Genomic DNA, 13074 nt, shown 5'->3' on the forward strand with positions numbered 1-13074 from the left:
TCCATATTATCTGGACAAAAACAATAAAGGACGAGTGTGTGATCTGTGACCATTGGGTAGGTGGACCTGATGGCAACCTACATCAACTAAATGCCAGCTCAACGAGATTCACCCCCACATTCAAGAGCTCAGGGTGCTCTGGCAACACCTGAAATTTCTGAATGGTCTTTTGGTTTTTATTTTTCCTCCAACTCCACTTATCTTCAAAATTCTGAGGAGACTCCTCCTAGAACAAGTGGTACTCCTGGAGGTGGGTTCTTTTTGGCCATGCCAGCCATGAGTGCCTCTAATTTGGAGCCTGAAATTGGAACCTCCTATTCCTCTTCCAGTCAGACCAAACTCAATTTATCATCTGTCTCCTCATTCCCTTAATTTAATGGCTTAAGGATTGTGGGAGGAAGCTTAGAGACCTGGGAAACTCAGAATCATTGATAAACACACAGCTAAAAGCAGGGAAAACTACCACAAACTGGAAAAAAAATTCTCAATTGCTCGGGTAAATTATTTTGATCCAATGGCTCTACCAGCACAACATATTCTTAGCTTCCTCCAGATTGGCCTAGAAAAACAATTGGCTCGCACCCTCAAAGTCTCTCACCCTCTAATAGTGCAATTTATGAAGGCTGCCACCAAAAACAAGCATCCTAATTGCAACCTTTTTCCAAAGTGGGAACTGCGCAGGTTCTTAATTACCTAGCAAAACCTCTTTTTGACCCAGTGGAAGACTGCAGGAGATGAGACTTAACCTTAAGAACTATGCCTCTAGTCGCTATCTCCTCGGACAGAAGAGTTTCTGAGCTCCAGGATCTAGGGGCTCATTCTTGACATTCTACTCAATAGTTTTGAGACCACTACAGCACTTCACTTCCGGGCTTCCCTTTAACCACCTGGGCGGTATGGACGAGCTCAGCTCGTCCATCACCGCCGGAGGCTGCCGCTCAGGCCCTGCTGGGCCGATTTGCGCCAAATAAAGAGCAGCACACGCAGCCGGCACTTTGCCAGCCGCGTGTGCTGCCCGATCGCCGCCGCTCTGCGGCGATTCGCCGCGAGCAGCGGCGAAAGAGGGTCCCCCCAGCCGCCTGAGCCCTGCGCAGCCGGAACAAAAAGTTCCGGCCAGCGCTAAGGGCTGGATCGGAGGCGTCTGACGTCAGGACGTCGGCTGACGTCCATGACGTCACTCCGCTCGTCGCTATGGCGACGGTGTAAGCAAAACAAGGAAGGCTGCTCATTGCGGCCTTCCTTGTTTATTCTGGGCGCCGGAGGCGATCGGAAGAACGCCTCCGGAGCGCCCTCTAGTGGGCTTTCATGCAGCCAACTTTCAGTTGGCTGCATGAAATAGTTTTTTTTTAATTTAAAAAAAACCCTCCCGCAGCCTCCCTGGCGATCTTATCAGAACGCCAGGGTGGTTAATCAGGATCGGACAGTGCCATCTTTTATGGATACAAATTCCTCTGATCTGCATGTTCTAGATGTTGCAAGAACACTTAGAGCCTATGTGAATGTAACAAGGGAGCTTCAGGAAATCAGAACAGCTCTTCATAATTCTATCAGGTCTGAGAAAGAGCCAGCTAACATCAAACTCAAAAGATCTCTTCATGGCTCAAATGAATCAACAAAGCCTCTAATTAAGGCTAGCCTATTATCAGGGTAGTTGACCTTGTCCCTCTGGGTGGCATCACAGTGCACTCTTCTCAGAGCACAGCTGTCCCATGTGCCACCTTCACTATCCGGGCAAAGATTCACCAGGCTGCCAACTGGTCCTCTGTCCATACTTTCATTGCCCATTTCAGAGTCAATCCAGCAGCCTCCGCTTCAGTTTAATTTAGATAGAAAGTTATTTATGAATCTGTTAAAGCCTTAATTGAAATTATTTTTGGTCAGCAAGTCTTGTCCCACCCTTACTTTTTTCTGCTAGTTAAATCCCATATGTTTGCTGCCATGGAGGCATATGGAAAACAAAAAATTGTATACTCACCTAACGGTAATTTTCCTTTCCCTGTGCATCCATGGCAGCATAGGGATTTCCCTCCCTTTCCTTTTGTTGACTTTTTGCTGTTTTCCGGTTCGGCTAGTCAATGAGAATGCTGCTTGCTAGGGGTCACTTTCTTTTATAGCTAAGGTCCTGTTAATTGGTAGGGGTGGGGCTTAACCCATATGTATGCTGCCATGGACGCACATGGAAAGGAAAATTACCATTAGGTGAGTATACAATTTTCTGTTATACAGAAAACAAAAATACATTTTTAACAGTGCTTAGATACAAAACAAAACATACATTTATTGTCTCCTCGTTGCCAGAAAGAACATTATTAAGTCTTTCTAAATCTTGCTCTCTCTCCCGTATAACCTTTTTCAGTTGATGCACTTCTCTTTCCTTCTCTTCGAGTGCACGGAATTTGTTATCAACTGCCACCTGTTATTCGGGACAAAAAAAAAAAAATTGAAAGTAGACCCATAATTGTGATACTGCATACAGAGGTTTGATATCAAAACAAAATGTAAAGCTGATGTTTTTACTGCGGTTTTTTTTTTTTTGTACCTCGAGGGCAGCATCTCGTTCTCGGATCCTATGTCGTAGTTTTTCAAGCATGTGTTCATTACCACCTGGGACTTTTTCCAAACTTTGTTTATAGTTTAATACTTCCATGTATTCCTGAACATGCAAGAAACATAAAATGTCACAATTGCTTGCAGAAAAGGATAATCCATTGCATATGAAAAGTAAGACAACAATGCACCTTCAACTAAGCAAAATAAAGACATTGGGCCTGATCTAATTCCTTTTTTTCTCCCAAGGTTTCTCCTAAGAAATAATTTTTCATCTTCTATTAAAAATAAGTTTTTAGTACTCTGCAACTGAAAAAAAATACTAAAAAGCAGGTGAAAAAGTACTGTCAAAATTATTCAGAGTATTTTCTTGCTTGTTAGTGGCTTAAAGAGACACTGAAGTCTCTTTTTACCTTATTTTCTTATGCAGCCGTCTTCAGCATTCAATTCTAAGCTGATTTGCCTCATCCCCGTGGCAGAACAAGTTATGTATTGCCTAGAAATAGCCTAGCAAAGTTCCACGACTTTGCAAGTTGCAGATTTTGCTGCCTGGTAGAAGCAGAGCTGTGCGCAGTAGCTCTGCCTCTTCTCCAGTCAATCTCCGCCTCTTCCCACCCCTCTCAGTGAAAGAAGACTGAGAGGGGCGGGGAGAGGTGGAGATCGACTGGAGAAGAGGCAGAGCTACTGCACACAGCTCTGCCTCTACCAGGAAGCAAAACTATGTATTCCCTGCAAATTTTCTGGGCTATTTCTGAGCCATAAATTCGTTCTGCTGCAGGGATTTATTTATTTATGTATTTACATAGCGCCAACATATTACGCAGCGCTGTACAGAGTATATATTTTCTTGTCACTAACTGTCCCTCAGAGGGGCTCACAATCTATTCCCTACCATAGTCATACGTATATATCGTTTAGTGCATGTATCATAGTCTAGGGCCAATTTTAGGAGGAAGCCAATTAACTTATCTGTATGTTTTTGGGATGTGGGAGGAAACCGGAGTGCCTGGAGGAAACCCACACAGACACGGGGAGAACATACAAACTCCTTGCAGATCTTGACTCGGCTGGGATTCGAACCGGGGACCCAGCGCTGCAAGGCGAGAGCGCTAACCACTACGCCACCATGCCGCCCCAGCAGCGAATCAGCTTAGAATTTAATGCTGCAGACGGCTGCATAAGAAAATAAGGTAAAAAAAGAAACTTCAGTGTTTCTTTAAAAGTAATTTTATTTATTATATGCGAAAATATCACCAAGGAGAAAACTTAGGAGAAAAAGTGAATTGGATCGGACCCATTATCTTTTATCTCCGTGTACAGGTACGTAAAAAATTTTTTTTCCCACTTGACGATTTCTCTCCATATTTTTGACACTGAATTGTTTCAGTTCTTTATGCAATAAGTAATATTACACAGAGTTAAATTTCACCTGAAGTGAGAAGCATATGGTGGCTGGCCTACTTATTTCCTTTTAACTAATACCAGTTGCTTTGCAGTCCTGCAGATCTTTATGGTTTCAGTGTCTTAATCACACACCCCAAACAAGCATGTGGCTTATCCAGTCAGATGCCAGTCAGAAACATCTGACCTGCATGCTTGATCGGGGTCTTTGGTTAAAAGTATAGGAGGCAGAGGATCAGCAGGACAGCCAGGCAATTTGCATTGTTTAAAATGAAATCAATGTGACAGTCTCCATATCCCCTTCAGTTCAGGTTTACGTTAAACTGACTAAACAAGTATTGCCTTAGATATTTTAAAGGATGTCATACTTGGTCACACTACGTAATATAAATTGTAAGGTATTTTAACCACTTCCTGCAAAATAGATGTATTTAAATGTCCTATTTGTGCACCTTTAGTGCAAACAAATAGCATGTTTATATAAATGTCTATTCTAATGAAGTGCACATGCAAGCGCATTTACACCCTTCAACCCATGACATGAAGTGGTTAAGCAGCTTGGCCACAATGCCAAAGTAGTCTTTTGTCTGAAATAGGGCACTCCCGACTCCCAGAGGAGACCCTGAAATCATTGAACTTGCTGGTACCCTGCAGCCACATCATAAACCATCTTCTGCACCAATGCAGAGGTCAGCATATGACTGCTGAGATTTTGATGCAGGCAGAAGTTAGGTCCGAAGGAGTCTTCTTTTCTGGCTTTTGGTCACCTAAGGTGTAAATAAGCCTCATTTGGGAAACAGAGTGCAGGTAGAGGGGTTGGGGTAGGTACACAATTGAGCAGTAAAAAGCAAGTGTCCTGGTCCTATATGTATTTTATCCGATGGAATATTGAGTGGTGCACTGCAATGTCCACATAAATGATTTAGAGAGTTTTCCTGCCTGATCTAAATAATGTATGGTAATCTTAAAACTGGATAAAAGTGCATGGTTTGTGGTCTCCTTAACTTGTCTATTAAGTTATTTAAACAATAGAGTAAGTTAAAATGATAATTCAATTTACTTAACTTCTGCAGCTGCTTCTGTGGCTGTGACATCTATCTTTGCTAATTTACTCTGTTTGTCTAGTGTAATCTTAACACTGGTTAATACTTAACTGTACCATTGATGATGCTTCAATTCTTCCATAATGTATCTAATTGGACCACTGGGGGTATTCAACTCCCCAAACCTGACCAACAGTTCCCTACTTGGCCAGAGAAATGATCCTTTACTTGTATAAAACACCATAACACATTTATAACAGAATTCAAGATTTGTACTGTATATAATCCAGGGCTGTGGAGTCGGTACAAAAAGCCACCGACTCCGACTCCTCAGGTTAGGATTCCACCGACTCCTTGACTTCGACTCCTCTAATTTGCATATTACAATTTTGTTGATTGAAAGTATGTAACATGAAATGCATCTCCTAACTGCCACACTTTTTAAAATACAACTGAAGTGAGAGGCATATGGAGACTGCCATATTTATTCCCTTTTAAACAATTCCCTTTTAAACAATACCAGTTACCTGGCTAGCCGGCTGATCTTCTGCCTCTAATACTTTTAGTCATAGCCTAAAACTAGTCCTTGGTAAGAGTACTTATAGAAGACAGGAACAACGAACATCTATCAGGCCCTAGACAATGTGACTGTGGGTACATGTAAGAGTGATGTGCAGGTACTCTGCAGGAGAATGAGGCTATTCTTCCTCTTACACATTCTTCATGTACAATCTGAACCAGGTTTATAGGTGATAAACAACACCTCTGTGTTCAATGTGCACAACATTCTCAGTGGATTCCCTGCAGCTCTGTGGGGAGTGCATATGTAGAGTATAGTACTACTGTGTAACAAAGTAAACCTGAGACAGATGAAATTAAAGTTTTATACATACCTGGGGCTTCCTCCAGCCCCCTTCAGGCTAATCAGTCCCCTGCTGTCCTCCTCCGCCACCTGGATCTCCTGCTATGTGTCCAGGTACTTGAGCCAGTTGGTCGTAGTGCGCATGCACACACTCCGCTGCCGGGAGCGTACTATACCTGCGCAGCACTATTGCACGGGTGCAGAATGTTCCTGGCTGTAGGAGCGGCACGTGGCCGGACTACGCTGACTGGCTGAATTACCGGGACTCATAGCAGAAGATCCAGATGGCAGAGGAGGACAGCGAGGGACTGATTGGCCTGAAGGGGGCTGGAGGAAGCCCCAGGTATATATAAAACTTTTATTTTCATCCATCTCAGGTACGCTTTAATTTGTAGTCACCAAACTAAATTTTAACAACATATTAAATTATTTGATTTCATGAGCAAAGGGAGTGCATGCACTTGCACAAACCAGCATCAACGCAGAATTATTTCCATCTCATTGACCATCTCTATTAGTGACACAGCTACACATCAGGCATTATTCTTACAGCATAGATGTTATTTAGATGTTTTTTAGTGTATATATATATATATATATATAAGTTTCCTGTGTACACATCATATATACTGTACAGTCACAATCAGATATGTATATCTGACTTCAAAAATACTTTATTCAATACTTTATTGAAGCAGCACAAGTAACTATTTTTTGATTGGTTTATTTCATTTTTGTGAACTAAGCACAGCTATTACTGCATGTATAAATTATTTATGATGACTATTATCTGAGAAATAGCACATTTTATCATATTTTCTATTTTAATTACAGTTTAAATTTATTAGGAGTCGGAGTCGGTGCATTTTCTCCTGACTCCGACTCCGACACCAGGTACCCAAAAATTGCCCTGACTCCGACTCCACAGCCCTGATTTAATCACAATTTATTATTTATCATTTTTCAAATGTCCTATACATGAATGGGAAGTTTGACCACCAGCAATGAAAGAAGCAAAGCCATCTTTTCCTTAAATGTGAAGCTAGCTACTCACTTGCAACATTTGCTCCTTCTTGGACACAATGTCCTTTAGCCTCTGGATACTTTGCTCCTGAGCTGCTAGCTGTGTGCAGTTATCTTCTTCTACATTTTTAAGGTGCTGGCTCTTCTCCTGAAGTTCTTTTTGGATTTTATGCAAAGCCCCATGTAGTTCCTGAAAGAAATAGCCACTATCATATTTTCTATTTAAAACATATGCTAGTATCCAAATTAAATAAAATATGTACAGTATACTAGGAACATAAAACTTGCCTTATTTTCTTGTATAGATCAAAATACATGATAGCTCATAACGCTAACTTCCTATCATGTTTTCTGCACTCACAAATCACTTTTTGTGGAAAACAACATTAATGGCCTCACCATACTGTTAATTAAAATGATTACACTATGTTTGTCATTTGGATTTAAAGGCAGGGCCAGATTTTTTAAAAGGTCACAAAGGCCCGGCCTTTGGGGGCCTGCAGGCCAAGGGGCATTTGGACATGAAAAATGGGGTTACTACATAAGAAAGAGGAGGGTGAAACTGATGCTAAAGGGAGCTGTTCAGGAAAGAAAGGGGCTGCTGTACATGGATGATACACATGGAAGAGAGGGCTACACATGGAATGGGAGGCTGCGACACAAGAAAGGGGAGTTACAACATACTTGGCCTAGGGGCACAAAAATTATAAATCTGGGATTGTTTAAGGGAAAGAGTTGAACTGCTCCTGAAGATATCTTTTTTTTTAAAGGGACTTAATATAGGAATACACTGTACAATTTTGTTTAATACAGGGAGTGCAGAATTATTAGGCAAGTTGTATTTTTGAGGAATAATTTTATTATTGAACAACAACCATGTTCTCAATGAACCCAAAAAACTCATTGATATCAAAGCTAAATATTTTTGAAAGTAGTATTTAGTTTGTTCTTAGTTTTAGCTATTTTAGGGGGATATCTGTGTGTGCAGGTGACTATTACTGTGCACAATTATTAGGCAACTTAACAAAAAACAAATATATACCCATTTCAATTATTTATTTTTACCAGTGAAACCAATATAACATCTCAACATTCACAAATATACATTTCTGACATTCAAAAACAAAACAAAAACAAATCAGTGACCAATATAGCCACCTTTGTTTGCAAGGACACTCAAAAGCCTGCCATCCATGGATTCTGTCAGTGTTTTGATCTGTTCACCATCAACATTGCGTGCAGCAGCAACCACAGCTTCCCAGACACTGTTCAGAGAGGTGTACTGTTTTCCCTCCTTGTAAATCTCACATTTTATTATGGACCACAGGTTCTCAATGAGGTTCAGATCAGGTGAACAAGGAGGCCATGTCATTAGTTTTTCTTCTTTTATACCCTTTCTTGCCAGCCACGCTGTGGAGTACTTGGACGCGTGTGATGGAGCATTGTCCTGCATGAAAATCATGTTTTTCTTGAAGGATGCAGACTTCTTCCTGTACCACTGCTTGAAGAAGGTGTCTTCCAGAAACTGGCAGTAGGACTGGGAGTTGAGCTTGACTCCATCCTCAACCCGAAAAGGCCCCACAAGCTCATCTTTGATGATACCAGCCCAAACCAGTGCTCCATCTCCACCTTGCTGGCGTCTGAGTCGGACTGGAGCTCTCTGCCCTTTACAAATCCAGCCACGGGCCCATCCATCTGGCCCATCAAGACTCACTCATTTCATCAGTCCATAAAACCTTAGAAAAATCAGTCTTGACGTTTCAGCTTGTGTGTCTTGTTCAGTGGTGGTCGTCTTTCAGCCTTTCTTACCTTGGCCATGTCTCTGAGTATTGCACACCTTGTGCTTTTGGGCACTCCAGTGATGTTGCAGCTCTGAAATATGGCCAAACTGGTGGCAAGTGGCATCTTGGCAGCTGCACGCTTGACTTTTCTCAATCCATGGGCAGTTATTTTGCGCCTTGGTTTTTCCACACGCTTCTTGCGACCCTGTTGACTATTTTGAATGAAACGCTTGATTGTTCGATGATCACGCTTCAGAAGTTTTACAATTTTAAGAGTGCTGCATCCCTCTGCAAGATATCTCACTATTTTTTACTTTTCTGAGCCTGTCAAGTCCTTCTTTCGACCCATTTTGCCAAAAGAAAGGAAGTTGCTTCTGGATCAACAGGGATATTTGAGGGAGCAGGCTGGAGTTTTACTTTGTACTGGTTGAACTCGATGGACGTATGTCTTTTTTGAACCAAAAAAAAAATAAAATAAATAACTATGTAATTATGCACACCTGATATAGGGTGTTGATGTCATTAGACCACACCCCTTCTCATTTCAGAGATGCACATCACCTAATATGCTTAATTAGTAGTAGGCTTTCAAGCCTATACAGCTTGGAGTAAGACAACATGCATAAAGAGGATGATGTGGTCAAAATACTAATTTGCCTAATAATTCTGCACTCCCTGTAGATTAGATGCTAGATGCCATGAAAGCATTCAATTTAAGGTGAATCTGATTAATCTAATCTAATTAATAGGGATTGTCAGCCACAAAATCAAAATCCATTTACCCATTGCTCTGTGTTTATTAAAGAGAACCCGAGGCGGGGTTCTCACAACGAAATCCCCATACAGAGGCTGGGTCTGCCTATAGAGCCCAGCCTCTGTTACTATTTAGATCGCCCCTAAATCCCCCCTGCACTCAGGGCGACCCCATATATCACAGCCGCGCTGCGCGTGCTGTGTTCACCTTTGTAACGTCAGTCTTCGCTCTCCCCTGCCTCTTGCAGAGCTCCGGTCCCCGCCCACGTCCCTTCCCCCCAATCAGCAGGGAGGGAAGGGACGCGGGAGGGGCCCGGAGCAATGCAGGAGGCGGGGGAGAGCGGAGACTGACGTTACAAAGGAAAACACAGCCCGCTTTGACAAGCTGCGTGTCAGCAGCGTGGCTGTTATTTATGGGGGATTGCAGAGCGCAGGGGGGGCTTAGGGGCGATCTAAATAGCAACAGAGGCTGGGCTCTATAGACAGACCCAGCCTCTGTATGGGGATTTTATTCTCAGAACCCCGCCTCGGGTTCTCTTTAAGCAGCCTGTAGCCTTACCCTGCAATGCAAGCATCCCAATCTAATCAGAAAAGTTTCTGCTATAATAAATATTTTCTCAGTCAAACTGGCTCTATTTGGTACATTGCCAACTAGAAGGAAGCTTGACATCTCCCTCCCCCATTCCTGCTGCTGACTGATTGGCTGAGGGAAGTTCAGTGTGACACAAGGCTGAAATCTGATCTTGTTGTGCTCACATGTTTACAAAGCAAGCTAGCTATGACATAGCAGATTCTAGGAGAAAACAAGTAAAGGAGGAAATGACATCAGTATTGGCTTCAGTCAGATGGAATCCAATATGGTAAATGCTTGAAACAGAATTCTCTTTATTTACTATATAGCAATCACTGAAATCAAAATGTGGACAGTACAAAAGATTTGTTATGCAAGTAGAGCAAGCAGTTACTACTTATATATGTGTGTTTTTTCTGACATAGTATGGCTGACCCTGCTGCTTTAACACTAGGACTCACTCACGTTCACACTAAAGATGCCAGACAAAGCACAGAGAGCCACAATACAGAAAATTGTCAGAATCATATATTTGCAGGTTTTGCTAAATAAAACAAGAAATACCTGTTACACCGCTTCATTGATTCTCACACCCACCTTAGTAACCTCCACTGCCTGCTCTCTCCCTTTACAGTCATTCTGAAGCTATGCTTCTGAACCAGAGATAGACATGATAGGCTATAAGTCAGCTAGAAAACATGGCGGACTGTGATGAAGCGCGCCATGAGTCAGCGGCAGGCGGCTCTTTCCGCGCACGGCGGGGCAGAGCACGGGGAGGCAGCCGCCTCCACTCAGTCTGAGGCGGCTGTCCCCGTGCAGGGCATGACGGAGCGCGGAATAACCGCCGCGTCCAACGCGCATGGCCCCATTACTGAGGCACCGCGGAGCGGTGCTGGTGTGGCTGGGACACATAGTCCCTCTAGGTTTAGAGTGACGCGTGCGCGCGCACTCAGGCAGGGTAAATATGACGGCCAGAAATGAGTCAGCTGACCAGGCTGGTCAGCTGACTCTGGCTCCACTCCTCATTGGTCCAGCACTTAGGGAGGTGCTGGAGAGATGCATGTGTATATATACTGCTGGCTGCTCAGTTGCTGGTTGTCTGGCATTGCGAACACATATGTGGGAGCACTCAGACCTGTAGTCAGATCCTTAAGTGTGCCGGGACAAGCTGGAGCTGTAATCCTACACTTAGCTAGATTCTGTTGATAGCTAAAGTACTAGTTTGATTGTGATTATCTGTTATGACTTTTTGCCTGCCTGACTATCCTCCTAAACTCTGATCTTGTACCTTGCCATTCTGATACTCTGTTGCCGAACCCCGGCTCGTCCTTAGACTCTGCTCCTGCCTCCTGATCTTGTACCTCGATATTTCTGATACCCTGTTGCCGAACCCTGCCTGTACCGAGACTCCGCCTCTGTCTTCTGAATCTGTACTTTATCTGTCCGTGTGTTTACAACCTGGCTTGTCCGACCTCGAGAACCGACCTTACTATTGGAGGCGGTTCCCCGTCCTGTTAGTGACACTTCCTCCTGAGTGTCACTTTCAGACTATCCTTCCTACTCTCGACCTGACTCCTCCCGCCTTGGAGAGTTCAGGTCTTTGGAAGGAATCCGTGCAGTACTCCTTACTGCACTGAGGCCTAGTCCTCTAAGTGTTATTGTTGCACCTAACACTACACTCTACTCAGGTGAACAGAGGTTAGCTGGTATATCGGATTATCGGTGATACTGCAGATCACTTATAATCTGGTATATATCTGTATTCCCAGTGATACTGCAGATCACCGGTAATCAGATCCTCTCTGTGCTTCACCAATCGTTACAGAACGCCAGACCAAAAGACAGATGGACGCACGCGCTGACCCTCTGAATGTGCTTGCCACTTTGGTGGATAACATTCATCAAGCACTGGGCCAGCACAAAGCATTAATTGACGCCCTATCAGGCTCTGTGCGAACCCTCCAGACGTCAGTTGATTCGGTGCGATCCCCTCCTAGTGATGACATACGTATGCCCGTACCTGATAAATTTTCCGGCCACAAATCTGACTTTCGAAATTTTAAGAGTAGAGTGTTATCATATTTCGAGTTGAGACCCCGATCCTCGGGAACTGAGACCCAACGGGTCATTTTTATTAAAACTTTGTTAACTGGTGACTCCCAGTCCTGGGCATACAACCTGCCTCCTACAGATACAGCTCTGACCTCAGTAGAGGAATTCTTTAAAGCCATGGCAGTAATATACGACGACCCAGACCTTGCTGCGACCTCTGAGCGGAAGCTCAAGCTTTTGCGGCAAGGCAAAGGCTCAGTCGAAGATTACGCGGCAGAATTTCGTAGGTGGTCAGTTACGGCCAGGTTTGATACCTATGCCTTGTTAGATTATTTCCTGTCTGGGCTGTCGGATGAGGTCTCTGACCTAATGTTAAGCCAACCCGAGCCCAAAACAGTCAATGAGGCCATCTCATCGGCCATTCGAATCGACCGTAGGCTACGTCATCAAAGACAGACTAGGGGCAGTCACCGTGTCAGGGTAACATCTTACGCAGCACCCCCGGTAACTCCATCTCCTTCGGTCTCATCATCTCCAGTCGTGCCTCCACCTGAGCCGATGCAGATCGGTCTGTCTAAGCTGACCCAAGTGGAGAGAAGACGGAGAATGACTGAACAGTTATGTTTATACTGTGGTGAGGGAGGACATAGGGTACAAGATTGTCCCATTAAGCCGGATAAGAATAAGCCGGGAAACGCCTAGGAGTTGTAAGGGGTGACACCCTAGGCGCCCAACTCACGCCCCTAAAAGAAAGACTGTTGCTTCTTCCCTGTACAGTTTCATGGGAAGATAAAACCGAGGTCACGGAAGCCTTTATTGATTCAGGCTCCGCGGCAAATTTCATGGATTTCGAGTTCGCTAAGAAATTGGGGGTTCCGCTCACGCCGGTGGATCCACCCGTGCAGGTTACGGCAGTGGATGATTCTCCTCTGCAGAGGAATCATTCCCTGACTCTGACACCAGAGGTAGGAGTTACCATAGGGGTATTACATTGGGAGACATTACAGTTTTTTGTGTTACATATGGCCACCTCCACAATTA

General features: G+C 43.8%; 1 protein-coding gene across 4 annotated transcripts in view; it reads right to left on the bottom strand.

The window, feature by feature from the left end:
* The window catches only part of LOC137521230 (myomegalin-like), a 403861-nt gene that overhangs the window by 187308 nt on the left and 203479 nt on the right, over nt 1–13074 (bottom strand). For all 4 annotated transcript variants that reach the window (XM_068240204.1, XM_068240203.1, XM_068240202.1 and 1 more), the window contains 3 exons: nt 6908–7066; nt 2540–2653; nt 2276–2413 (listed from right to left, as the gene is read on the bottom strand). In XM_068240204.1, the coding sequence (XP_068096305.1) occupies nt 2276–2413; nt 2540–2653; nt 6908–7066 (411 nt within the window). The remainder of the gene's footprint in view (nt 1–2275; nt 2414–2539; nt 2654–6907; nt 7067–13074) is intronic.

Source organism: Hyperolius riggenbachi, chromosome 6 (assembly GCF_040937935.1).
Source record: "Hyperolius riggenbachi isolate aHypRig1 chromosome 6, aHypRig1.pri, whole genome shotgun sequence".
Taxonomy (NCBI): domain Eukaryota; kingdom Metazoa; phylum Chordata; class Amphibia; order Anura; family Hyperoliidae; genus Hyperolius; species Hyperolius riggenbachi.